Source organism: Lineus longissimus, chromosome 2, assembly GCF_910592395.1.
Source record: "Lineus longissimus chromosome 2, tnLinLong1.2, whole genome shotgun sequence".
In the NCBI taxonomy this organism is placed as follows: domain Eukaryota; kingdom Metazoa; phylum Nemertea; class Pilidiophora; order Heteronemertea; family Lineidae; genus Lineus; species Lineus longissimus.
Window position 1 is genome coordinate 437,532 of NC_088309.1, and position 27,261 is coordinate 464,792.

Consider the following 27,261-nt stretch of genomic DNA (forward strand, 5'->3'; position numbering starts at 1 on the left):
TTTCTTTACCTTACAATTACTGTATACTCGGTGCCTCACTTATATGTGTTGTTTTTTTCACATACATTGTTCTCGTGGTTTACGGAAAAGTAGGCCTAAAATGTTATAGTGTCTAAAAACAATATTCAGTTAATGGAATTACACTTTTTTCCATTACTGCTTGCTTGATATTGCCCTAACAACTTTTTCATGAATCAATTTTGAGCATTATGTTTACAACGTAGTTATTATAGCACGAAATATGAGTCTAAAATGCCAAATACTTGCAACTATTATGTTAATCACTGAAATCTTAGTGAACTAATTGCTCGCTATAAGCTAGGTTATTGCGCCCCTAAACCAACGTACTGACAACGCTACCTCCCCGGAACTCAAACTTTAACGTGAGTTAATTGTAATCTTACTCTCTATATACCAAAGTGATTTACCTAGGAATACAGTTGCACTTCACTGAAAACTAATGATGTGTTGATGAGTTCAATGAATCCTTCGATTCCTTTGGTTTTCTTGGCGAACTGACGTCCGACAATCAATGACCCGTTGACGTGTACCTGCATCTGCAATACGCCATTGCCGTAGTGTGTAAACAGATCTATTTTTGGACGAAACTCAGCCCCTCACAAACTTTGGTCCATTTCGCCAATGATGACACTGCTTCTAGGCTGTACCACAGCATTTTAAGCTGTAGCAGCGATAAGCAAGAGTCAAGACAAATATCCCCTGTCAGCTGCTGCTGGATGGTATCAGGCTGTTTCGCTACATTGCCAGTTCGCTACCAGTCGTTTCGCTACATGTGGCGGTCGTTTCGCTACATGGTAGGTCGTTTCGCTACATGGGTGGAGTCGTTTCGCTACATGATGGGTACGGTCGTTTCGCTACATGGAGGACGTTTCGCTACATGGGTGGAGTCGTTTCGCTACATGGATGTAGGTAATTTCGCTACATCGTAGGTCGTTTCGCTACATGGGTGGAGTCATTATTTTTTCAAGTTTGTGCTAAACTCCGGGCTAAATATTTGTTGTGAATTTAGGGAAAAAATGCTCGAGTATACTACAATCAAGATGTACAGACCGGGGCAGCTGGCGGTACGTACCCATAAGTCTTTGCGGTAGTCTCGCGCGTACCGGATATAACCCATCAAGCTTTTCTCCTTCAGAGAAATACTGCGTTGCGCTCAAGTGCCTTATAAGGCTGTGAACAAAATTAACGTTCGACCAATGAGAAAGCCACATTACCCTGCATACGAGGTTGGACGCGTGATCACTAAATGACAAGTAAAAATAGAATCAGACCACATGTTTCTATATGTCAGAATGCTGCCGTTTGCGCTGTAGTACGTATCCTGTCGGCGGGAAGGAATGGTAGGGCCATTAACTTCTTTATGTAGTCGTGTGCATTTCTATCGTTCGCGTAGGCCGTTTGCAAGCCGAGTTCTTGGACTTTCCGCCAAATTGCTTGGGTCCAGTGGAACAGACATCCTGTGATGTTGATGCCTGGAAATACTCGGCGGAAAGCGACCGACAAAGTTTAAACGTGGCATCAGCGTACCAGGTCTTTGCTTTACTCAGGAGGTGGATTTGTTCATCTGTTGCGAAGATGAAATGCCGGCGATCTCGGACATTAATGTCAGCTTTAAAACAGTTGCCCCTCGCGTTTGCATTGATGTCCGGCCGAAAGAAGCGCGATTATAAAGCAATCTTGCAAAGGTTGAAGGAGATTGTCGGAGAGGTTCGCGTCGATAACATCGTTATTGACTTTGAAAGTGCCATGTGGGGGGGGCTTTCCGCCGAGCCTTATAAGGCACTTGAGCGCAACGCAGTATTTCTCTGAAGGAGAAAAGCTTGATGGGTTATATCCGGTACGCGCGAGACTACCGCAAAGACTTATGGGTACGTACCGCCAGCTGCCCCGGTCTGTACATCTTGATTGTTGTATACTCGAGCATTTTTTCCCTAAATTCACAACAAATATTTAGCCCGGAGTTTAGCACAAACTTGAAAAAATAATGACTCCACCCATGTAGCGAAACGACCTACCATGTAGCGAAACGACCGCCACATGTAGCGAAACGACTGGTAGCGAACTGGCAATGTAGCGAAACGACAGTAAACCAACCCTGCTGGATCCCCCCATCATCAGATTCACAGGCCTCCTATTACCCGGGCCTAGTATTATACTGCATTTTTAATATTGCAGTTTGAGCTGGGGGCCTCTTCATAGGACGGGGAGCCCCTGCCCAACTGAACCAGTTGAAGGAGTGCGATATGAGCGTCTCCAAAACTTGTTTTTGACATAGGCCTAGATGTAGTAGGCTCTGCAGATTCAGGCCGACTAATGGAAGCACATATTGAATAGGTGTTCAGCCCCCTCCCATGACCACTGCAAGCTTTCTGACATTTTTGGTGTCGCAACATGGTAAACTTCATGTTCTTGGATGATCATTATTTTTCCCAAAATGGGGTGTTGGGATGCCCCCCCCTCCTCCCTGGGTCTGTGCTTGAGCTCAAACTTGATTTCATGTCCTGTGTAATGTCAATTACATTGGTTCTCTGTTGGATTTCCAGAGGCATGGACAAGTTCTATGAAAGAGTGTTTACTCTGAACGAGTTCCTTGATGTCCATGATGCGGGTGAACGATGCCGGTCCCCACCCATTCAGCCAGATGATACAGAAGGGTAGCGTTCACAGCTCTGTTGTCTTTCATTACAATTCATTTGAATTGATTTAAGTCTTATTTATGTGGGTAATCTCAACCGCCCAAAATATATCATTTCCCCATGCGGCTGGTTCATCTAGAAGCACAACCTGTACCCTATTGCATGGTAAGCCAGCAGTCTTTATTCCAGGCTCCTGTGCACTTGGCTGAAGATTGGAGTCACACATCTCTCATTTACAGATACAAGGAGTTCCTTCAAACCACGGTGATAGGGATTGCAGTTGGAGATGTTGAGTACAACTGGGATCTTCACAATGAAGAGCAAACAGATTTGGTGGCGTATATGAGTCGGTTGTTTATGGCTGTTGAGGTAAGGGTTAAACTGGATCAAGCACGTCGGCTAACTTGTATAGCTAATTTAGCTGTGGAACAAGAAGATGGGGCGTTTGTGTGTGTGGGTGTTGGGATTCCCTTTCCGTACATGTAGGACTATGAAGGATCAGGTGGGGTCCAGTTATATCAGTGTCTGTTCTCTGACTGGGGTTTCATTCAGGGAAGATGCCTGGTTTATTTCAGGACGGATGATAAAAGAAAACTGGGAGAAAACTTGTTTTCTTTAATGTGCTATCGACCACTTTCAGGATGTCTTTCGGCAGGAGGGGAAGGAGAACATGCTGACTCGCGGTGTACGTCATGTAAGTCTAGTTTGGGCAAGGTGGTGAAAATGTTTACAAATTGTCTTCAAGGGATGTGACCTGTCAGGCTTGTATTTCATCTTAAGATGTGACCTGATGTAGATTTGGTATGGCTCACTCAGTATCAATAGATCAATGTTACCTTCAAGTGATGATGATAGTAAGGATGCTCATTAGGTTGCAATACGACATGGAGGTGCTTTTCAAGATAGGTCATAAGGTAGTCGGCTGCAGGTCGTGGAAAGTTTGCGATTGTCAGTATGTTCACTGCGATGACTAGGCAAGGTAAATTTCCCTAAAACACTGTGCAATGATAAGGAGTATGCAAACTGATTTCATATTTTAGACAATCTTTCAGGTGAGTATGGGAAACGTGATGAACAAAAAACCGTCAATATTGACACCAAAAGACCCAAGACATGCTGACGCTCCTTCGCTCGAATTTGACGCTGTCAACAGTGGGATCGAGGAACTGAAAGGGAAATACTGGAGAATACTTTATGAAAGGTAACAAACGATCACATTTCTGTGCCATTCTTACTCCTCTACCTATTCTTCTGTAACTTAGTAATTGATGCGACATAGGGCTGCAAACCATCTAATGCCTCAGAGGCTCTGACTCTGTTGCCTGTCTTTGGCAGCTGCTGTTGATTCAGAGAGTTGTTTGTCTTTGCAGGATTGGCAGCCTGCTTATTCATGCCATCAAACACACGAGCATCTTTGTGTCTGTAGAAGAGGAGAACCTCATCCAGATCACTGGTAAGATTCAAACGTCACACTCTCCTTGGTTTCTCTCAAACGGTTGTCAACAAGCATCCACAGAGACACCCGGACATATCATGCTGCCTTCATCTTCATCATTTTGGTGTTCCACTTCATATTTGGTGAGATCAACTTGTCTCATTTAGGAACCTCCTCCTTTATATACCCTGTGCCAAGCTTTCCTCTCTATCTGCAGGGAAGCCACTGGATATACTTACGATCGAAAAGAAGCGACATCTGAAGGAGTTGAGAAGTGGATATCGGTGAGTTCCAATATCTAATTGATATCATTCGATCAGCGTGTCCAACTTTTTGGTAATCGTTGTGTGAGCGGTTGCTCTCTCTCTATGGTTTTCTAGTCTTGGCTTCATTCACCAAAGATGAGAAAGTGCCGATATCATACATATTGTTGGAATGATTTGGTTCAAATCTGCACCTTTATCTGCACTTCCAGGTACCAGTTAGTGGTGAAACCGACCCACATCTATGGCACAGACCTGCGAGAAGCCTTTCCCAATGCCTTTATACGGAAGGCTCCAGATCCTGAGACAGTCCACAAAATGTTGATGAGGGTTTTAATGATGCGTGTTCAGGATCATAAGCCCTTCAATGAAGGTAGAGTATATATGTCTTGCATTGAAATGATTTGATTTACGTGCACTGTGTGTCTTCTTATTTTCAGCTTTGTAAGGTCCAAAGTGGACTAAACCATGAATCTGTTACAAATTTTAGTCCTCCAGCTAATCAATACAGCCCCACCTGTGCATTTCTCTCGATACAAGTTGACATTGTGTACCCGGAGCAGAGATGTTGATGATTCCGGTTGCAGGGGACAACAGTGGATTAAGTTCAGAGACTGGCCTATTCCTTGCATTATTGAGATGATAGATGCTTCTCCAGACATAACTCTCAATGACTTGGCACCTGTTGTAACTTATACCTGTGGTGGCTTTATTTCCAGCCAAGCTTGAGGTGTCGGGCCATGACCAGCTGGTGGCCTGTCTCATTCTCCTACTCAAGAAACACAGGAAAATGTAAGTTGGAGCAGTAGTCTGGTCATACCATTGATGCATTGGACATTGAATGGCCTGAGATTTCCAGATACTTGTCCCTTTTGGCAGGAAATTTGGTGCTATGTAGCTCAGTCACACACTCATAAAGAGCCCTTAGTGTCGCTTGACTTTGGTGAAGGGGCCAAGTACATCAACACCAACTCCAATGAGGAAATTCTTCAACAGTGAATAGTCAGATGATTCTTACAAGAGGGAGTATGATACGATTGGTTCTACCATCCTTGTGGCCACCACTTAACAAGCTTTGGTATCTGCATTTCAGGGAGAAGAAATTTAAATTCCTTGTCCGATCACGATTTCCGATGCCAGATCTGGCCAAGGCAGGCCCTGAGGCCCTGGTTCAGTCCTTCCACAGAGAAGACAAGGTACGCCATATAATCTAAATCTGTGTCTATTTGTTCAATGATATCATGTTTAGCAGGCATTATGTTGGCCTGATGGTGTCATCCCTAGTCTCTCTTCCTTTCTGCTTCCAGATCCACTCCTTCGTCACACGTTGTCTCCATGGTGTACTACCAACAGAACTATTGGGTTCCTCACAAAACCTGAGCAGCTTTCTCAGAAGTATCCTTTTAAGACCTAAGATGAATTGTCATCATAATGGAAAACCATTCATGTGTTCACTGCATTTATCAACCATGAGTTGAAGTAGAAATAACCTTACTCAGCAACTAATTGATGTTAAATGTGAAGCTAATCAGCGACTTATGATGAATCCCTGCAGATAGGGCAGAGATTGGTGTGTACCAAGGCCATGCCAACTTTGACGGTCAGGTGACTGGTAACATTGTCTTCAACATTCTTTAACCTATCTGCAGATCTGAAAAAAATGCTGAACAGGAAGAAGTATGAGCAGTTCACTTTGGGAGAACTTCTCAAGGACATCAAGGTAGGTCGCACAACATTAATCAGCACTTTGTCACATTTGGGCCGCTGTTATAATGCCGGTATGTCAACGATTCGATCCCAGCTGATTAGATTCTGCGCTAAGATCAAAACAACCTGTTGTAACCTCGTTGACCACCAGTCTCAATCAGTCACGGTCTGTTTTCTAGGTATCTAAGATGTATTGGATGAGACAGTATGAGAGTGAGGTGGAGAAGACTGCGATGGTTGCCAAGGTGTTGCGATGGCTGCTGGCTTATTGTATGGCTCTTATTGAGGTAAACATGTAGTGTACTCTTTGCCTACCTAGTTGTGTCTAGATTAATGTTATGAAAGCTGAACTAGCCAAATGATTGTTCTTGAAAAGTTGTCAGCTGGTTCCATAGTTTGCTTGAAGTGACTTCTAGATAGATATTCAGTTCAACTCTATTGGCATGTAAAGTGTTAATGAAAAGACATTTTTACTTGGCGTCAATTATATGTGAATCTTCATATTTTAGGGTTATTTCTATGTGACGGACACATCAGTGCGAAGTATCCCTGGTGTGTATGTCTACTACAGGAAGCCAGTGTGGGCGATCTTGATCAAAATGGGAGTTAAAGATTGTATCGAACGTGGTCTCATCGCGCCTGTTTCAAAGGACTCGACCCAGCGACAGTTGCTAAGGACGTCATGTGTCCGATTTGTCCCAAAGCAAAATACCGTTCGTCCAATCCAGATGATGGGACAGAAGATCAATAAGGTGTCTGTCAACATGCAGCTAATCCCTGTGAAGGATGCCATTGGTTGGGTGCTGGTAGGTAGGAGTCTTGTTGTGTAATGGTTGACAGGCATCTGACTGACAGTTCTCAAGTTGTGGGTCGACCCTTTGTCCCGTAACTACCCTAGCTCTAGCTAAGTGCAGTGTTGTATGGTCAGTTCAGAGATTTCATCAGAGCTCAGATCTGTTGGCTAACTATTATACTGACTATTGTGGTTAAGCACATTGAAATAAACTCACACATGCATCTATGTAGAATGTGTACCTGAGAACATGCAAGAGACATCACAGACAGAACTACAGGACTTGTTTATTGAGAGTTTAGCTTTCATTCCCTTGTTTTCTTCCTCTTCAGTCCAAAGAAGCGGCGACTATCCCTCATCAGACATTCGCCACGTATGCTGACAAGATCGCATCAATGGAACAAAGACCGAGGTTGTACTACATCAATCTTGATATCAAGAACTGTTTTGATAATCTGAATGCAGGGGAACTTTACAGGACTGTCATCAACAAATTGAAGGTATGTTTCGACAAGATTCAAAACTTCAAGATTGAGTCTGCCATCATCGAAGGACCATGAATGAAATACTGTCATCTGGAGAGGTGGCAGATTCATTTTACTGATTCCTTCAACTGAACATTCAATGCCATATCGGTCAATTGTTTCAACAATATTGATCCTCTTTTCAGGATGTTCCAAGTGAGACCTTGTACACGAGGAAGGTGGTAATAACGCGGCCACATCGCGGTACCTCCAATATCCTTAGGAAGATGAGTGCAGAGGGCGAGTTCCATGGCATCAAGGGATACGTTGCTTCCTTGGCAAAACATCATCAGTTTAGAAAGGTTGTCTTTGTTGATAAGGTGGGTAGCTTGTTTCAAATCAGTCAAACTGTTGAATGCTGAGTTCACTTAACCTTGTTATGTTACCAGCCATAACAGTTGGATCTAAGGACCACCACTCTACAGTGTCTACTGTCCTGCATTGAGGCACGCCTAAAGCTGTGGTTAAACAATTGACAGAGAGTCAAGATGCAGTTTCCTGTTGCATTTCCTTTCAGATGTTGAACCAACCAAGGAAAACTAAAGATATCTGTCGTCTGCTCGATAGCCATCTCAACAGTAACCAAATAAAGGTAAGAGGCTGTCCATATTCTCTCTGTATAACCTCGGACTCCCTTGTAACTGCTTTAAACACTATCTTCTCTCACTGTCTATCTGTTGTGATGGAAACCGCCGAGACTATACCCCTACCAAGGAGTTCAGCCAAATCAGCCAGTGTTTTTGTGAAGGCACTCCGAGCAAGCACAAACAAACCACTCTCATAAACGACTCGATATGTTTCAGTTCCATCCCAATGGCCAGGTGTACATGCAGACGCAGGGTGTGAGCCAAGGATCAGTGGCAGCAGGTAATCTGTGTGAGCTAGCGTTCAGGAAGCTGGAGGAAGAGTTTCAGTTCAACGAGTCTGAGTTCTACCAGCGACACGTGGACGATGTGCTCTTCATCAGCCCAGAGCGCAGGAGGATCAGGAGACTGTTCAGACTCTTCCATTGCAGGACAACAGGTCAAGGGCCTTGTAACGTTAGTGTCAATCTTGGAAAGAGTTTGACGAATTGTCCAGGAATTCCAGTGAGGTATATTGACAATGGTAAGCACTTACTTCCTCTTGGAAGTACTTTTCCACCTGATTTCATCACAAACTGTCGGCAATTCTTTGGCTGATTATGTACTTTGTAGTCTCCTTGCTGGCTGTTTCATGTCCTGGTTTGTTTAATCCTTTCAGATACTGTGACCTCTGTTGGCATTGTGTTTGACCTTGAAACCTTGACCGTGCAACCTCAAGATATATGTGGTGGAGTGTGTAAGTCTGTAACCAAGAGGAATGTGATAAGTTAGCGATATGAATTCCAAGTGTACCCCAATGGTATTGAACAAAGGATGAGACTATGATTGGTGTTGAATCCACAACTCCTTGATGGTTTGTCAGATCTTCAATCCATCCAACTCCCAACCTTCAGTCATCTAAACCACTAACTGAGTGACCATCATCCAAAATGCTTAAAAGGTTTGGCTCCTTGACATTTCCTGCCCACTGAATGAACCTGATCCAAATGCATGCAAGTTTTGGCTTTGAACTCCTTCCTGTTTCCTTGCAGCAGTAGATAGGTATACCATCTGCAGTCGACAGAGGCCTGGCCAGGTCATCAGGTCAAAGCTCATCAAGTTAGTATTCGATGGGTGCGTTCAACCATCAAGTCTCCAGGTGGTTTCACATTGGGAGCTTTCGTACCTTGTCTTGCACACTTCATTACAGAGAAACTTGGTTAGGTTTTCCTCATAAAACTGTATCAGTCTGCTATCTTTGGTCAGGTTGTTCACAGGCGAGAGGTCTATTCAGTGTATTTCTTCCTGTACATATTCCCTGCATTATTTGGATGTGCATTGGATGTCATGGGGCCTGCACATACATGTAGATTGTATGTCCAAATGATATAAGAAATATGTAGAGAAACAAACACATGGAATGGTCATCCCACACAAGAGCCTGTGCTGAGTGTATGATTCTAACCAGTTGATCAGGGCTGAATGCATGTAAGAGCTGTGAGGGTGTTAATGAATGGTCTCTTGTTTCCAGCATCATGTCAAACAAAGTGAAGGCTGTTTTCTACCAGTTGCCTTTCAACACAGAGGCGATGATAATCAGGAAGGCACATGCCACCTTCACCTGTCTTGTCATACTGTGGAAAGGATTCAGTAGAAAACTTGGATTCAATTTCGACCAGAATATCAAGCAATCAGTAGGTAAGGAGATTGAAATAACTGATTCAACTCATTTTATTACAACCATGTTAGGATATCAAAGACTGACAGGTCTTTCTTGTTGCAGGTCTCTTCCGGTCTCTTTACCGTATCTTCTTTACTTACGCTACCCTCCGACTGAGAAAGGTATAGTAGGCCAGATGTCCATGCCACATTTCTTTCCCGCTGACTTGTTTCTTGACGATCAGATCAAGACACATTCTAGTTCTTATCTTTGTCATTTTTCAGTTGAGTAAAGGAGACTTTCCCCTCACAAAAGACCAAGTTGGATGGTAAGTTTACCATAGTTTCTCTATGTTGTCAGTTTCTTGATATATTTGCTTACAATGAATCTTAGAAGTCAGCTGAAGCCTTTCCTCTTTACAGGCTATGGGCAGATGTAGTCCGGGAGAGTCTGAAAACATCTTGGAAAACCTGTCCTAAATTCTACGGGCTGGTCAGGAGCGAAAGCCGAAGTATTGGGAAGAGAGTGGTACGTTTAGTAAAATGTCTGCTGAATTTGCCAAGCTTGATGATGTGGTTTGTACGCATGATATGCTGACAGGATGTGTTTCCAAAGGTTATAAGGCTCTGCTGCTGGAGTGAGTCAACACGGTTGGTTAAAGAAAACATGGATGGGTAACATGAAAGAGTGGACCAGCCTCGCAACACCTCGTCCAGGAGGCTGGCGACTGCTCCACTTGGGCAAGTATCACTGCTGCTGGCTGCCATGGTGCCCACCATCAGTCGTGGGTCATATTAGTACTAACAGTAGTAGTAGTGGATATGCTGTTCTTTTTCCAAAAAAACACAGAATATAAAGTCTTTGCTTTTGTGTTTTCAGGGTATTGTGGATGTGAGGAAGTTTCAGGATATACTGGACAAAAGGAGTTAAGGAATACGCTCTCTTTCGTTACTGGAAGAATCAATGAAACTGGTGCTTTTGTGGAATTGTGGACTCTGACTTTGTTGTGTGGCACAACTCTTGGTTGTCAGGACAATCACCTGAGGATTCGATATCTCTTTGAGTGATGCTCACTCAAACACTTGGTTCTTGGTATTGTCTGTGATCTGGTCAGTGAGGTCGTTCTGGGGCCGTTGGATTATTGTACAACAGGACTAAATGGAATCATTGTTAATGAAGAGGTTTTCTCAACAGTGGATGATAGTTTACGGTATATCAAGCATTGAAAAATGAAACTTTTTATACTAAAATGTATTTATTAACCATGATGCTACATACATATCATTGTAACTTTAACATCTTCATAGTCAGACCCTTATGAAGTTAGCTAATGTGTGTGGTGTGAAGGTTGTTGTACAGATACTCAGCCAGTAGTTAAATGACTTCAGTTTCTTGCTTTGCACTACACCATTAGGGTCTGTACAGCAGGCTGGTACCAAGCCCTGACTAGAGACCATGGCTGACCTTCATTTGAGGACCTTGTTGAGTTTTAACCCTTTGAAAATCTCCTTCTCTTCAAAAGTACATGAGAAGAGTTGCAGGCCTAGCCATGGCATGAAAGTCGTTAAAGTTTTTTGTTTGATCGTTATTTTTTTCCTATAAAAATTACAGTTATTATGACAAATGACTACATACATGTAAACCACTTGGTTATGTATACATTGGAAATAATAACAAGCCATTTTACAGTGATCTTCATTGTCATGACAATAATGGAAGTGGTCACCATGAATACATAAAGCTTCATTACGAATGTAAAAAGGTGGGCTTATTCTACATTTAGTTACTGTCCATGTCAATGAACATGGTATGAGTAATGATGTGGTTGGCCTACTATCATGATTGGCTGATCTCATACCTGGAGGAACTGGTCTAATCATTGAAATGAATTCACATGTTTACACACTGTTGTAGTAACGGTGCTGAAAGTGCACACGTTATGTTGGCTTAAGATGTATTTTCATAAAATAAAGTGAAATTTGAAAAATAGATGTGTCTCTTTAGCTTGTACCAATTTGATTTTCATGTGTGCATCTATCTGGAAAACCTTCATTTGAATTTCTTAGAGACTGGTAACTAACGACACTTGATTATATATGGCAGTTGAGTGAGTAAAACATTACAAAAAAGAGAGGGAAACCCCTCTTTCATGGAGAGCATTGGTAGTGTGAGCCCAACCTACACATGTGGTTCCGTTGGATCAGGAGTCTCCTCCAGCAGGATCGTTTTCTCCCCATATGTTATCTCTTCCCATTCCTTCCTGTAGACGCCCTTCATCTCAACCGGAGCGCAGCGAGCTCTGGCTCTTCCACAACTGGGATTTGACCGTTGTGATATGGGTACGGTGCTCCTTGTGCTGGGTTGGGTGGGTAGACTGGATAACCGGGTGGGTAGCCATGAGCAACTGCTATAACTTTGTTCTCTTTCCCATCTGATTCCAACGGAGAGGGACTTGAAGAGGGGAAAAACAAAAAGCAACATAAGGCACCAAGCAAAAAGGTTTTGAGGGAAACGTACTGTCAATAGCATAGCTGTTCATGTTCAGGAAGAATAGTTGGACCAATAGGAGAGAATCGCACTGTGGTCACCATTGAGCACATGCTGAGAATTACTGTTTCATTTTGGCAGATAAAATATCTTTTGAAGGGAAAAACCGAAGGAAAGTTCTTAATCCGCAAAATAACGAAAAGCGATTAAAAAAGATAAAATGAATTTTTGTGGAGGTTGCATGAAACAAAATTAGATACCATGCAAAGTAAAAGTAAATGGCTCAACAGAAAACGAAACTCAGATTTTGGGCAAGAAATTGAGCTCTCGGTTGGCGTTTGATCGGTCTGAAAGAGAAACAAAACTACAAGGAAAAATTATTGATATCCGTATTCCATCCTTAATATGTCTTGGTCACAGTGACTAATCTTGGTCACAGTGACTAATCTTGGTCACAGTGACTATGGTCAAGTGACTAATCTTGGTCACAGTGACTAATCTTGGTCAAGTGACTAATCTTGGTCACAGTGACTAATCTTGGTCACAGTGACTAATCTTGGTCAAGTGACTAATCTTGGTCACGGTGACTAATCTTGGTCAAGTGACTAATCTTGGTCACAGTGACTAATCTTGGTCACAGTGACTAATCTTGGTCACAGTGACTAATCTTGGTCACAGTGACTAATCTTGGTCACAGTGACTAATCTTGGTCACAGTGACTATGGTCAAGTGACCAATCTTGGTCACAGTGACTAATCCTGGTCACAGTGACTATAATAATCTTGGTCAGTGACTAATCTTGGTCACAGTGACTATGGTCAAGTGACTAATCTTGGTCACAGTGACTAATCCTGGTCACAGTGACTAATCTTGGCCACCTTGTTTTGTAGGTGACATAAAGACCCATTCTTCTGATTGCATGGTTAACTACTTGAACCATGAGATTTGCCTGCTTCAGGAAATCTAATCCAGGGGGATCTTGTGTGATTCAATTTCTGTTTCTGTTGGCTTGATGTACAAAAGTGAAACACATATGGAAGAACATACATGTATATAAAGTGGTGTTGTTAAACTGAGCTGGGTGGAAGTGGTTAAAATAGCTTGGGACACCAATACAGCAACTGTATACAACAAAGTTTGGGAGGGTGAGGCACCTTGGTTGGTAGATGTGACTAAAAACCAAACCAACAGGTATAAGATCCTATGATTGTTGTGGGCATCATTGGGCCTTGGTTTCTCCTCTGACATGATGATGATTTTGCACGGATGGATTTGTAACAATAAACAATCTTCTGGTTGGTATGAATTGAGATCATCCATAACATCAATCAGGAACTTGCGGTAAATCATACATTTGTCTGAAGGTAATAATTCACCATCTCCAACCACCTTGGAATTCAAAGTAAAGTTCAATATAAAACCACCAGACAACATATTTTCTATTCTATATAATCTAATGAATGAATGAGAATATTAAGTTACATTCATAATTACCGCCTGAATCATTTAGTACAATGATTCCTCTTCACTCATCCTGACCTTTGTCTTCAGAGAAAAGACAAAACACGTCACATGAATGAAAGGTTCTCTCAGTAGTCAATTTTGGACCCTTAAGTGATTTCTCATAGACAAAGAGTGTCTATCCACAAGTACATATTTTTCGTAATTTGTTGAACAGCAGATTGTTAATGGTCTTTCAGGATAAGCAGCACCGAAGAGTGTATTCAGAGATATAATTGTTTTTGACACACGATGACGACCAGAAATCCCTACAACAAAACCACGGCCTCTTGAGGGTTGCTTCAATAATAGTTACCTTTCCTGTCTCCGCCTGGCCATGAAGATTATGAAGATGGTCAGTGTCGCAATGAAAATACCAACTGCTGCTGTGATGAGCGCCATCTGCCAGCGGGGGAACTGCGGCTTACAGTATCTGTTATTGGTTGGGCAGTCACAACTAAAACAAAGATAAAGTGCTGTCTATCAATGTAATGATTCAATCAGAGGCTCAGTATGTGCAAGCATCACATTTGGGTTGCTGTCAGTGCGTGGCTCTCATCTCTCTCTCTCAGCTAACTTACTTAACCTTTCTCTCCTGTTGAAATCCTGCCAATGTGGCATTAGTAGACTCATCTGTAAGACAGACACTCGTGTGGTGTCATTGTAAATGATGAAATAATTGAAACTACCATGTAACTCTTTCTGGGGGAACCTTTCCAGGTTGGAAAGAACTAGCAAGTTCCTCACCTGTAACCATCAAAATGGTCCACACAGACATAAGGTGACACACATGGTGTGGAATAGCACTCATTGAAATCATACTGGCAATGTATGCCAGTCCACCCTCGGGTACAGGCACACCCATAGCTGAACTGGTCAAACCCTGTCGTACGCTGGGTGTGATTGCATGTTGGATCACCGTTATTGTGACCTGAAATAGCAAGGCCTTGTCAGATCATCTTGCATTGATGGATAATTATCTGTCTCATTTGCTTGGAAGATAAACCTTTAGCCTCGGTGATGATGGTGGGGTCATATCACATCGCCTTTGGGATAATGGTTGGTGACTTTTCCTCAGAGGCCATTGACGCATTTGTGTTGGAGGAGAGCCTGCTGTTAGAACACATTGCATTTGAGACATTTTTTCGGACAGCTGACACGGAGGTGTTTGGATCAGGAAGAGCAAAGAAGTCTTCATGTTCATGATGTTAAGATGTTATCATTTCGTACTAGATTTCATCTGTAGACAAGATGACAACAGTTTTTCTTGTCTGTCACATCTTGTTTGTGATCAACTTACCAAAGCATGTTGCTCCATTTTGGCACGGATTGTTGAGTACTTGAACTATCACAGTCAGCATATTGTTAGGGGTCTGAGAAGGCTGGCCCCAATTGTCATAAATAATCACTTGGAATGAGTCGTTTCCATAGTAAGCTAGACTTGGTTTGTATGTCAGCACCGTGGTGACCCACGACATTGCATCTGGAGGATGCGGTAGTTTTAAATTGCATGGAATTGTCGGCGGTAAAGATGTATTACTGTCGTTTCTTATTGTCTGATTTTGAGCAGGTAAATGACAGTCACTTGGATAGTTTAACACATCTGTGTTCTGTGTTGATAAAGTCACTGATCCATGCATTGGTTGTGTTGTGACGACAGCAGTATGGTTGTCAGGTGGGTCGACGTCGTAAGCTCCAAGGAGCATGTTCAAGTCTTCATAAGCAACGTTGTCTCCACTGTTTTCCTCCATCGTTATCTGAAATAATAGAGACAAATATGAGTAGTGGGATCATTTCTGGTGACTGCTCAATCTAGGTTCCTAACACTCTCTCAGATGAAACAAAAAGGGAGGATAAATGAATAGGACATATTCAGGTAGGATGTGCCAAGCAGCCGCAAGAAATTGTCAAGCAGCTGCATGTCTGACATGAAAACAATGTCCCTGCTGCCTGCTGCTGCTGCTGTGTGACATGTCTGACATGAAAACAATGTCCCAGCTGCCTGGTGCTGCTGCTGTGTGACATGTCTGACATGAAAACAATGTCCCAGCTGCCTGCTGCTGCTGCTGTGTGACATGTCTGACATGAAAACAATGTCCCAGCTGCCTGCTGCTGCTGCTGTGTGACATGTCTGACATGAAAACAATGTCCCAGCTGCCTGCAGCTGCTGCTGTGTGACATGTCTGACATGAAAACAATGTCCCAGCTGCCTGCAGCTTCTGCTGTGTGACATGTCTGACATGAAAACAATGTCCAAGCTGCCTGCTGCTGCTGCTGTGTGACATGTCTGACATGAAAACAATGTCCCAGCTGCCTGCTGCTGCTCTGTGATATGACGATAGTTGGCTTCACTTACTGTGACTGGTGTCCTTATATCCGTGATCATGTCATTCCCATTGTAAGACAGAAACATCACTGGCGGATCAGGCACTGGTCGCACTTCTATGGCAAAGGTACTGTTGGTACTCAGGGCTGGGAGGGAGTCTGTTCTCTGCTCTGTTACTGTGAAGTAGAGGTAGTCAATACCATAGGCATCCTAGAAATGGAGATTTCAAACGTCATAACATCTTGAAACACATTGCTTTGGAAGCTTTAAAAGAGCCATTTTAACTAGAAGTCAAACATTACCATTGCAGAAGTCCCCCTTCTTTCTCCACTCAAACCCTCAAGACTAGACCTAGGAAGATGTTGAGAAAGGTAACACCAAACCATGATTGTTACTGATAAGGTTTTCCTTTCAGTATTGTAAAAAAAAACGGGCCACGCCTATGCCTAAATACGTGTACATACCTGATATGGCCAGTAGTGCAGCATGCCTGTCGTCCTGTCTAGAGTCCAGTTACCATACTGAGCCTCAGGAGCCCCAGAAGTCTTGAAGTAGACCAGTGTGTCGCCATCAATATCGGCACCTCTGATTACATAACTGAAGGGAACTGTGGAAGATACAGGAGGGAACCGCATCAGTCTTTCAACGCAAGTCTGTGCTCTATTTGCTTGACCACCCCCCCCCCCCCCCGACTCGTGCTTGTTTTGGAATCCTCGGTTTACTAGAGGGTTAATTGCAAAGCGCATAGTCTTTATGCAGAAGTCTCAGTCACAAAATATATGTACATCTTGTCATCAGTTATAACAACTCTAGTTCTCCCGTGACAACAAATGAATCGCCATCATCACTACAAGTGCCTCCAACTGAAATGAAATCGTGTCCTTACCGCGAGCGTGGTCTTCGGTTATCGAGTGACCTATCAATGCCGTACTCAATAGGTTTGGAGCTGTGTTTCTCTTTACCCGATGAAGTATCTGCGGCGACTGGAAAATTAAGGTTTAAAAGACTGCTATGTTCTGTTTGTTATGCTTATGCTCCGGACGCGATTGACCAGCTTCGCCCCTCAACCTAAGAGACAGTTTGAAGAGGACGACGAAAGGGACTGCCTCAGGGGCCTAATTTTTAAAAGATCTGATCGAAATATCTCCCGCTCACAACCTATGGCTATACTGGTTCCCGGTGCAGTGTTAGTGAGTCGATGCTTGGTCATTTTTCATATAAAGCCCCCCCCCCCCTCCCCTTGTCTGGGAAATGGTAGAAAATGGAAAGACTCATTTTCTGTGTCACACTACGATATTGGGTACCGCCAAAAGCATTTTGTCAGATCACATTCAGAAAACGAATATCTTCCTTGAGCGCTGAGAGTGCTCCGACGACTGGTCGATGTCGTCATTATATTCATGTTATTGGAATTTGACAATTTCTTTGAAAGTGGATAGTCCATTAAGGAAAGCGAATGAAATTCGATGAACTTCAACACTGGGTGCTGGGTTATTTTGGATTTTAATGGAAAGTTAATGTCATATGTCACATACCGGCGGTGCAACTGAAAGCAATGGCTTGTCTTGGCAATGACTAACAGCATCTCTTTAATAATTGCTCTCATGGCCCCTGCGCCGGCCCAGCCCATCAGAATATCTGTCTGTTTGTTTCACCCAGTCGATTCCTCGATAGAATGGCCGACACAATGTAAATGTTATCAACGCTACATCGGGAAGAAATGCTACAAAACGTGACCATATCATTGCTTTAATCACCAGCGCAAATATGATGTGCGGAAAGCAATTACTTGCTACATGCCGATGTGTCTCTGTCGTCTGCTCGTTGGCTGTTCTTCACATGGTTTTCACCTTAGAACAAAAAGAGCTTATTCCTTGACCGACTGAAATTCTTGAATAACTCAATACCACTTCAGACGAAAGAAAGGTAGAATGGTTTTGTGGGTTATTGGACATGTTTAGTTGATTAGCCCTCGTAGTGAACCAGAGGAGAGTTTGTACCAGCAGTTGTTCACGTCAGGCAAGCATTCGTAGAAACATCATTTTGACTGTACTTCATATTTTGCCGAGACCTTCAAAGTACTGCTACATGTAGATATCAGTATTGATTCGCTGCTCTCTCTAGCTCAGCTTGCCGTTGAACCCGCCTGCAGTCACGTTTGGCTATCTCGAAAGTTCTGCTACATTGATTCCCAGCTCAAGTTTGTCCCGCTATGCTTGAATCTGCCTTCAGATTGATTTGGGAACTTATTGCTTCAATGAAATAGCTACAAGATTAAGTTCGGAGCAATTGTGAATAAACACAGAAATGTCTTAATGATGACATTCAGGACCCATCAAATACTGTAAGTATGTGATGCGTCTGTGTTTAATAGGTTTTATCGAACCCGGATCAGCCCTTCGGGGTAATGGATCACTGTGCTCTGATATAAGAACTGCATTCTTCAAGCGATGTGGTCGTAACTCTGAATAAGTGGATCTTGTGTCTGTTCGAGACCATAATATGACCCGAAGATGTGTTCCGCCGGGGCATTTAAGGTTTTGGGCGACAGAAGCGTATGCGCCTACTTCATATTATGGTGGCTGACGTCAAAGCTTCAGAAGAACGTGACAAGTCGTAAAATATAATGTGATTGCGTCCCGAATTCCGAATGGTGTGCCAACCTTTAGACCTTACACCTTTTGATCATGGCCTGTACAGACCGGTGTGACAGCGGATATAGTCCTCTGGAGTCATAGTCCGGTAGCATTGTATTTGACCAATTAAGCAGCATGATCTATTGTACCGCTAACCCTAACCAAAACATTTAGCAATGCGGGCTATTGTTACACGGACTATCAGCCCTAGGACTACTATCCCTTGCACACCGGCAATCTGCTCCATTCGTCTTGTTCATCGTAGAACCAATTACCGAACAAGGGATCAGTTTAACGTCAAGTTTAAATCCCAATAAGTGAAAATGGTGATCACCATTAATCGTTTGAACCATTTCTATTGGACTAAGTCACGGGGAGAGAAGATGTTGGGACAAAAAGAGATTCATCTTCTGCTCGTAACTGGGCTCAATTACTCCTGACTGATTCCGATGCACTTTGCCAGAGAATCAGGAGGTGACATTGATCCTCTGATCGATGAGGAAAGAATGTAAGGAACGGGTGGACGGGTTATCTGCGAGGAGCATATGGTCCTTGGGGCACGACAGTAATTGCAGCAGCTGAAAAAGGTTGGTTGCTCTCGAGATGAAACTGATTTGCTTACATCCTCCCACAGCAAATCATTTTATCATTCCTGATACACTCAGTCGAAGCTGTAAGTGTATTTCAAAATGGATTTAAGCATGACGATTGGATAATGGTTGGTTCATCACAAGAAGTCAATACTTTTCTAATAACAAAGCGTTTCATGGTCTACAGCGCGCGGAACAATACATTCCAATACAGGTTGCTAAATCAAACACTAAAACAATCCAAACATAAAAGAACATTCACCTTATTGTCTCCACGATCCTCGTCCCCCGCTATAGCCAGTCCACATCCTATAATCACCAGTATCCTGTAGAGAGAAGCTGGTCCGAGGTTTCTAGCCAATTGCAACGATTCCATGTCAAATATTAGGGAACAAGACAGAACGAACGCTGATTTAACTGCCGTCTGTTAATCGTTGTGGTTGGTTCGATATGAAATCCAGTGTAACAAAGAGATGTCCCGTGTATAGAATCATCATGGTCTTCAACGATTGTCGGAATGCTCCTAGATCAATTGTTTAAGATTTAATTAATCAACTGGTTGATCGAGGCATCCTTTCAATCTGCTCAAAGCCAATCACTAGTCCATGTCTTCTTCACCAAAAGCTCTGCCACTGGTCGAGTACGTTTCTGGATATCAACTTGCCCCAAGGTATTGTTGTATTTGCACAGGTTACAATCGTAATAAGTCCTGAATTTGCCTTCTAACGTCCGGATCCTTTATTCTAACACTGCTTCACAAAATTATACACACCAAAGTCATAATTGATAAAATAGTTCGTCGGGATGACGATTCGTGCACGTGATTATAAAATACTCGTCACCTCAATTTGAACCACATGTTGTCAGCATTGTCCAGTTTGTGTTAAGTGCCAAGGATATAAGATGTACAGGGTGTCCCAACCCGTTAAAAATGTTCAAAGATAAGACCATTCATGATAAGTCACATATTTTGGCGAAAAGCCAAGAGAAAAGTGATTAGACGACAATTTATTGAGAATATGGTTTGTTTTTAAAACATCTCAAGTGGTTTCTTGTTGTCGTTGTTATGGTAATAATGTCATTTGGTGTTTACAACAAGACGTTGCTATATTGCTTATCAAAACAAATCTTTACGAGAATAATTATTTCACCCTCATTGCTATTTTTATAAAAGCTAGTGAGTTGTTAGTTGGATAATTGTAGAAACATCTATTAGCTATAGATGTGATATTTTTTTCTACTTGTCTTCAATGAAGCTTTGTGCAACAGTAATCTGTCTATTGAACAGTTTTCCAGTTTGAGTATTTTATTATCAATACTCTATTTTATTGGATGTTTGTACGGCTACATGTTAGCAAAGCCAACTCTCATCAGTCTTGGGACTGATTTATTTTCGTGATGGGTTTCTGTCTCCAAGCAGTGCTTGTGGCAATTGCTGTTTCGAGACAGCTCACACAATAGTGTATGATTTAAGCAATTTGGATACTTTTGTGACAACAACATTTTTTTTCGTTGAGGTTTTGTAAATACGCGTGTCATCCAGAAGTTCTTCGAGTTAAACTTTATTTTCCACAGTTTTCAGATGCCTCGTCGACCGGTCCAGTCAGTTTCGCAATATTCCCAGCAGAGGTTTTGACACTTCATTGTATCATTGCATATTTTAACATGCTGTTTAGCATGAGATTAATGATTCAATGTATAATTATATTGTAACCTTATGCTCATACTTTGTCATGAATGAAGTGGTCATTCATTAGTAAGTGGAACAAAATACATATATTGTAACTAAGTTCGGCCGCTGGCTGAACACTGTTGGGAACCCCGAACCATATGATGTAATTTAAGTTCATTCGCTGCATGAACACCTCGTTTAAAGCCTTATTATCATTGATTGTACCCCATTCAACAATACTATGTGTTAAGCCAAAGTCATATTCCTCTAACTGTTTTTAAAAAAAAAAAAAAAAAATATTTTAACTTCGTAAAATATTTTACCAGTTCCGCGGGATGTTGTATAGTAATTGTAAAACCTTTCTTATGAGTAGCACTGTAATGTGTAATTCTTGGAATTAAGTGTGCGAGATTATTGGAATTGGGTATCAGATAAGATACCTGTGAAAATTCCCACGGTCTACTTTTAATCCTCCATTCTCCCCAGCGTGATCAATTACGTCAGCATTGATGCGGCTCCTCATTGGATGGAGACGCATCAACGTTGCCCCCTGATTGGTGCAGACAAAGCTGCGCGTGAATACAAAACAGCTGTCCGCACGCTCTCGAGAGAGAGAGAGAGAGAGAGAGAGAAGAGAGCGATAGAGAGTTATTCCAGTCTCCCGAGTATTTTATAATCACGTGCACGAATCGTCATCCCGACGAACTATTTTATCAATTATGACTTTGGTGTGTATAATTTTGTGAAGCAGTGTTAGAATAAAGGATCCGGACGTTAGAAGGCAAATTCAGGACTTATTACGTTTGTAACCTGTGCAAATACAACAGTATAATTTAGTCTGAAATGAAAAATCGAGCCCAGATGAGATTAAAAGGTGCAGTGGTATGATCACAAATTATGTTGACCCACGAGCAGAAGTGAATAAAGTGCAGTACTTAGTAACGTGTGCGTCTAGGATCCGGAAGTTAGTCTGAAAAAGACGCATTTCTTGTTTGAACTATACTTAGATGACTTGGCTTTCTATGAAGGAACGGTAAGCATTGACTGTCACCACTCGATATACCCAAAACAAAGATAACGAGATCTCCTACAATTAAGCTTGGAACCTTTGCAAACTTGACCACCAGATAATGGACGAAGCCTGATAGCAGTGGAATGGCGGTCAAGCGATTTGACTTAATCCTTGATAATCACGATGACAAATTTGCTGCGGTTAATAATGTCAAAATGTCATAACCACCTGATAATCAAATAAATTTCAATTCAGGCGCCATCGGCTCAAATGGCTGACTTGTTTTGTTGTCATCAGTCCCTTCGAGTTGGGAATGTATCCAAGACCTATAGGAGTCGTCGGAATAAGGGTAACAGTATTCTCTTGGGCCAGCACTGTCTGAGATAAATGATAACATCATCATCGCACAGCGCATACTTATGGGTATAACCGCGACCTCTTTAATCATATTCCGAGATGGGCTTATGAGAGATAACAACAGACGATCATTATTTGGTTGCAGAAGTTTATCGTATCGAATCCTGACGGCTCATGGCTGTCAAGAAGCCGTGAACCAGTAGCTAAAAAGCTTCCCAACTGAACAAATGACATCTCACTTGAGATTCTTTGGAGGTTCTTCCTCCAAGTTCTCCGTTTTTGACCATTATTGACGTGGCCATATATAAGAAGAGGTAGAATTCCCATTATCAAGAGGTTTGCAACTTGTCCATGAGGAAATTTTGTGTTTTGGCAAATCGCAGTAAGCGAAAAGTTTAAAATGGCATCGTGATAGATACCTGGATGCTTTCCCAACGAAATCGATCAGTCGGAGCAAGACATCATTGTTTTTAGAAGCCATTTATAAGCTCTCAAAGTCGACCGCACCTCCAGATGGTTAAGATCAATTAGTCGGTTTGGTTTACACAGACAATTGTACCTTCTGTTGCTGGAAGTGACATGCTATTTACCTAAGACCGACTGAGGTTATTTGTCTGACGTGTGAACAAATACCAAGGGATCACTACGCCGTCCACACATCAGCAAGCTCATCTCAATGACACTGGGAATGACCTTCAACAAATAGAACAATTCAATTAAGACGCTGCAAGCAGCAGTGCTGTTGGCGATGAGAACGATAGTGATGACAGTGAAATTAATGGCCAAACTCTCTATAGTCAGACAATGATGCATGACTGTAATAGGATGATTGTGTAAGGGACAATGCCCACGGCCACTTGGTTACTATAAGCGTGTAGCGATCAGTCCGAGTACTTTCACGTGACGTCATCACCTGCCATGCTGGAGTGACAGACAAAAGATAGCAAGCCCAAATGACCATCATAGATAGCGTTTGATTGAATGAAGTCAGGCACGACAAGTCATTGTTCTGCCCTTCAGCCTGGCTGACCGTGAAAACACTACTAAGTATATGGGCTATACTGCCTTGACTGTTCCATTGGGATTGAACAGCTTTTTATGATACTTCTAACTATTCAAAGACGAACCTAAGCTAGTTATTGCTTTGTGCAAGCTACGTGCTGCCAGTTATATAAAACAGACAGATTCTTTCTGTTTCGTCCCTTTATTTGAAGGATCTTGCTTGTTTTTTCGTTCCTCCTGATATGTAGAATTCGACCTAATGAATCTAAACATACGTTCAAATATTGTATCTTTGAATCAATTTCGATATAACTGCGGATTATGACGTCATTTAAACTTACCAATCAATTCGAAAGATGTTTATCGGGTATTCGTAATGTCTTTCCATGCATTGGAATCCCACAATCTCCACATCTCTCATACTCCAAGCCACAAAATCAATATGCGAATAAATGTCGGACAAAGATATATCAAGTTGTACTCCCAGGGCCATCAATATCATTCATGATTCTTGAGATTAAACATCCGATTAAAGATTTCATTTCAGCTATGATAATAAAATGTATATATCATTTGGGCTGGGTAACTAGGCAGAGACAACATATATCATGCAAGGCGGAATGGAATGTTCGTTGGTTGAAATACAAAGTGGACACAAGTTTTGACTGAACTAGTTCGTATATTTCGTGACGGCCCCTTCATAAGGATTGCGAAACCCGGAGGAAAAGCAACGAACCTTCGGCTCATGCCGACAATAATGTATGAAGTTGGATTCACCGACAAAGTGGAACAAAGTGTTCCGATACCTCCCACTATCTGACTGAGATAATCGTCCGGTCGAGTGCAAATGACATCCGAAATTTCCAAAACCACGATAATAGCTGCACGTCACTGGTCATAGGTCCGACAGTAAAATCGTCCATCCGACAAACCACTGGGAATGGTCAATACGAGAAAACCGATGGACCCATCATCCAATACAATATACGAGTGTTGTCAGGCGCACCTGTTGCTGCCAGTTTCCCGTCAGTGACGTCACTGTGCACGTACCGATGCAGATGGTACATTTCGTTTGGCATTTTAAAAAACCCGACATGGTATAAACCGAATGAATCCATTATTTTTAGAAATGAATGTCTTTTTTATAAGACGATTGATAAGGTGTACTGGTGTAAGGTGTATTTTCCTACTTTTCATTGGACAACAGGTGCTGTACATCTGTGCTTAGGTAAACAAAATTTATAGGACTGGCACCGCGAACAGAGCTATCATTCAGTTTCGCGCCAAAGAACCTGCCAATATTAGCTGTATATCATAAACGATTTTGAATGATAATAATGATATATGGATTTCATCAGCAAATCGTTTGAAACAGCTGTTAAACCACTTTTTCTGCTTTGCTTCAAAGGGTATTGACTCATGTCTGTAACTTGAATAGACCCCGCTGTGAACATGAGGTATCAGGATGTACGTCGCGATCCAAATAAACTGGTCCGTCATGAAATGAATTCATTATTGGAAACGCACTATTTTTCATTACGTTCATAACCACGTTTGCCCTATTTCCTATTCAGTTCGGAAACTGAAATCTATAACTGCAATAAAGTGTCTATTGGATGTTCAACTGCGCGTATGATTGAGTAATCGAGAAACACGATTGGGTTTGGTGATGAGCTGGGGCAGGTGGTGACAATCTCACAACACCGTATTCGTTACAAGCTCAATTGCACCGGTCCACTTCATCGATTCGACCACCATCAGAATCGCCTAACCGACAAACACAACATTCGTTGGACAATGTCTTGTCAATTTACATCTCACGGCTGGCCGAATAGAGACAATGGTTCATTCACCAACGTGGGATTGTTTGGCGAATGGGTTTGACGGTGTGAGGTTTATGGTTGTTCAGTCCTCATTTCCGTGTTTCCTTCCAGCACACTGCATGTTGGTCATCTGGCCAGAGACCACCAGTCGGACCCCTTGTAGGCCGGCCTGACCCGTCCAGCACACTGCATGTTGGTCATCTGGCCAGAGACCACCAGTCGGACCCCTTGTAGGCCGGCCTGACCCGTCCAGCACATTGCATGTTGGTCATCTGGCCAGAGACCACCAGTCGGACCCCTTGTAGGCCGGCCTGACCCGTCCAGCACACTGCATGTCGGTCATCTGGCCAGAGACCACCAGTCCGACCACCTGTAGGCCGGCCGGACCAGTCCCACGATAGCCATCCTGAGACTCAGTAGTGTAATCAAAAACCTGAGTCTCAGGGACGCAGTGGCCTCAGGTCGGTGTGAAAAACACATTTCTCATCTGCAAGCTTTTGAAGCTTGAAGCCTTTGAACAGACGCTTGTCATCATGTTGATCCACCGCAACAGAATGAATCCGCTTATGGCAAGCCAAAGCGGAATTTATTCAAGACTTTAGAATTACCATTCAAGAAGTTAAATATAAGTTCAAGAAGGAAATATATGTTCAAGACTAAAATATGTTCAACCTTGAATCAAATGTTTTCAACCTTGAATAAAATATGTTCAACCTTGAATAAAATATGTTCAACCTTGAATAAAATATGTCCAACCTTGAACAAAATATATTCAACCTTGAACAAAATATATTCAAGACTCACGTGACCATATTCAAGACGCACGTGACCACAAAATTGATGACGTAGAGCGTAGAATCTGTGGTACTTCCGATGCGTTCTGTTTCACGACAGGCATTGCGCATTTTGAACCTATAATTTGCCTGATATGTCTGTGAAACATGTATCGACTCTGACATTCACTCGGCATCCATGTCATGATGTGTAGGATTACAGTACATGTCAGGTGTAGGCGGCTAGGTACGTGTACAACCATGTGTCAAAACCTCGTGCGAACAATTCGAGCTCCGAAACGCAACACAAGTACCATGGGTTCGGGAAAGTCCGGACGCGGGTTCGGGAAAGTCCGTAAAGCATCAAAACATGAGCAACTACGTCATCAATTTTTGTGGTCACGTGCGTCTTGAATATGGTCACGTGAGTCTTGAATATATTTTGTTCAAGGTTGAATATATTTTGTTCAAGGTTGAATATATTTTGTTCAAGGTTGACAATATTTGATTCAAGGTTGACAATATTTGATTCAAGGTTGACAATATTTGATTCAGGATTGAACATATTTTGGTCTTGAACATATATTTAACTTCTTGAATAGTAATTCCACGGTCTTGAATAAATTCCGCTTTGGCTTGCCATATCCGCTGCCATTGAAATTCGATTACACTCGCCATGAAATTGGAAAAACGTCAAGATCGGAGAAAGTTCTTAATGCGGTTTCTTTGTCTGCATGTCATACGAAAAAAAATGTTCTCCAGTATTTGGTATTGTCAGATATTCACTTAGAAAGTATATATGGATCACCAAGTCGTTCAAATGAGAAGTTCTATTAACCCGTACTGCACTGGTACATCGGCGTCTTTAGGAGACTTACTAGAAATAGGGTCAACCTGGCTGGTGTCCCTTTAATAAACCAGTGCCAGTGTTCAGATGTGATGGATGGAATGTCCCCCTCTGAGCAGACCTTGCCAATTGATTCCCTCGCGGCCATTAAAAGAGAGCAGTCCACGGCAAACACGCCCCACGGTCAGATTACTGTGATTATATGTCACACACCTGCACTCAAGGGAGGCCACAGTTCCTGCCAACCGCTCATAAAACACACGAAAAACCCATTCACTTGTTCATCGATGTGATCGCCCATTAGTCCTGCCCGGCAATGCTAGAAATGAACTGTTGACTCTGACGGAAATCAATTAGCGAGCTTGTTGATTGGATTGGATGTGGACGGCGCGTGTAATTAGAGGCGCTCTCGTCTGCTCTTATTCGACTCCAATCAAACTTGGAAAAGAAGGCGAAAAAATGCAATTGCCGAGTACGTTTTGGGATTTTCTACGAGAATATAAGCCTACCTATTCAGAGTAAACCTGCAGTTTGCTTTGAGTCTGATGGCAGGATATGGCGTGACGCAATACAGGCTGCTTATTGGTCAATCAGAGGTTCCCCTGCCATCGTTAAAATGATAAAACTGAACTAA

The 27,261-nt window shown here is 42.4% G+C and overlaps 2 protein-coding genes across 12 annotated transcripts; one reads left to right on the forward strand and one right to left on the reverse strand.

The window, feature by feature from the left end:
• Nucleotides 1-321: 321 nt before the first annotated feature.
• On the forward strand, nucleotides 322-11,572 carry LOC135500024 (uncharacterized). 8 transcript variants are annotated; one of them, XM_064791166.1, is made up of 25 exons: nucleotides 329-383; nucleotides 2,565-2,675; nucleotides 2,897-3,026; nucleotides 3,298-3,351; nucleotides 3,710-3,858; nucleotides 4,028-4,110; nucleotides 4,310-4,376; nucleotides 4,568-4,728; nucleotides 5,075-5,147; nucleotides 5,449-5,551; nucleotides 5,663-5,750; nucleotides 6,005-6,075; nucleotides 6,242-6,349; nucleotides 6,572-6,868; nucleotides 7,188-7,355; nucleotides 7,526-7,699; nucleotides 7,897-7,971; nucleotides 8,183-8,486; nucleotides 8,622-8,699; nucleotides 8,995-9,076; nucleotides 9,474-9,640; nucleotides 9,726-9,784; nucleotides 9,887-9,930; nucleotides 10,025-10,130; nucleotides 10,482-11,571. In XM_064791166.1, exons 2-25 carry the CDS (start codon nucleotides 2,569-2,571, stop codon nucleotides 10,530-10,532), a joined length of 2,799 nt encoding a protein of 932 aa, XP_064647236.1. In that variant the 5' UTR covers nucleotides 329-383; nucleotides 2,565-2,568; the 3' UTR covers nucleotides 10,533-11,571. The 8 variants fall into 8 exon arrangements, 7 of the variants coding, with proteins under 7 accessions (XP_064647266.1, XP_064647236.1, XP_064647257.1 ...); XM_064791196.1 differs by lacking the exon at nucleotides 2,565-2,675 and having other exon boundaries at nucleotides 322-383; XM_064791187.1 differs by lacking the exon at nucleotides 329-383 and having other exon boundaries at nucleotides 2,602-2,675; nucleotides 2,847-3,026.
• Nucleotides 11,573-11,578: 6 nt separating this feature from the next.
• On the reverse strand, nucleotides 11,579-19,809 carry LOC135500064 (uncharacterized). 4 transcript variants are annotated; one of them, XM_064791234.1, is made up of 9 exons: nucleotides 19,404-19,809; nucleotides 16,802-16,898; nucleotides 16,380-16,522; nucleotides 15,946-16,125; nucleotides 14,890-15,346; nucleotides 14,337-14,520; nucleotides 13,906-14,046; nucleotides 13,572-13,634; nucleotides 12,353-12,436 (listed from the first exon to the last, which is right to left on the reverse strand). In XM_064791234.1, exons 1-8 carry the CDS (start codon nucleotides 19,515-19,517, stop codon nucleotides 13,619-13,621), a joined length of 1,332 nt encoding a protein of 443 aa, XP_064647304.1. In that variant the 5' UTR covers nucleotides 19,518-19,809; the 3' UTR covers nucleotides 12,353-12,436; nucleotides 13,572-13,618. The 4 variants fall into 4 exon arrangements, with proteins under 4 accessions (XP_064647279.1, XP_064647286.1, XP_064647304.1 ...); XM_064791226.1 differs by having other exon boundaries at nucleotides 12,396-12,453; XM_064791209.1 differs by lacking the exon at nucleotides 13,572-13,634 and having other exon boundaries at nucleotides 11,579-12,436.
• Nucleotides 19,810-27,261: the final 7,452 nt, after the last annotated feature.

Bases quoted from the DNA above. Each gene is read 5' to 3' on its own strand.
- LOC135500024 (XM_064791157.1), top strand. From the start codon at position 2,778: ATGCGGCTGGTTCATCTAGAAGCACAACCTGTACCCTATTGCATGGTA. The intron at 6,076-6,241 runs GTAGGTCGCACA...TCTGTTTTCTAG, and splicing joins AACTTCTCAAGGACATCAAG to GTATCTAAGATGTATTGGAT. The intron at 9,077-9,473 runs GTGCGTTCAACC...TCTTGTTTCCAG, and splicing joins ATCAAGTTAGTATTCGATGG to CATCATGTCAAACAAAGTGA.
- LOC135500064 (XM_064791209.1), bottom strand. From the start codon at position 19,517: ATGGAATCGTTGCAATTGGCTAGAAACCTCGGACCAGCTTCTCTCTAC. The intron at 15,347-15,945 runs GTAAGTGAAGCC...CTATTATTTCAG, and splicing joins ATATAAGGACACCAGTCACA to ATAACGATGGAGGAAAACAG. The intron at 12,437-13,905 runs GTAACTATTATT...TTTCTCTTTCAG, and splicing joins GCCAGGCGGAGACAGGAAAG to ACCGATCAAACGCCAACCGA.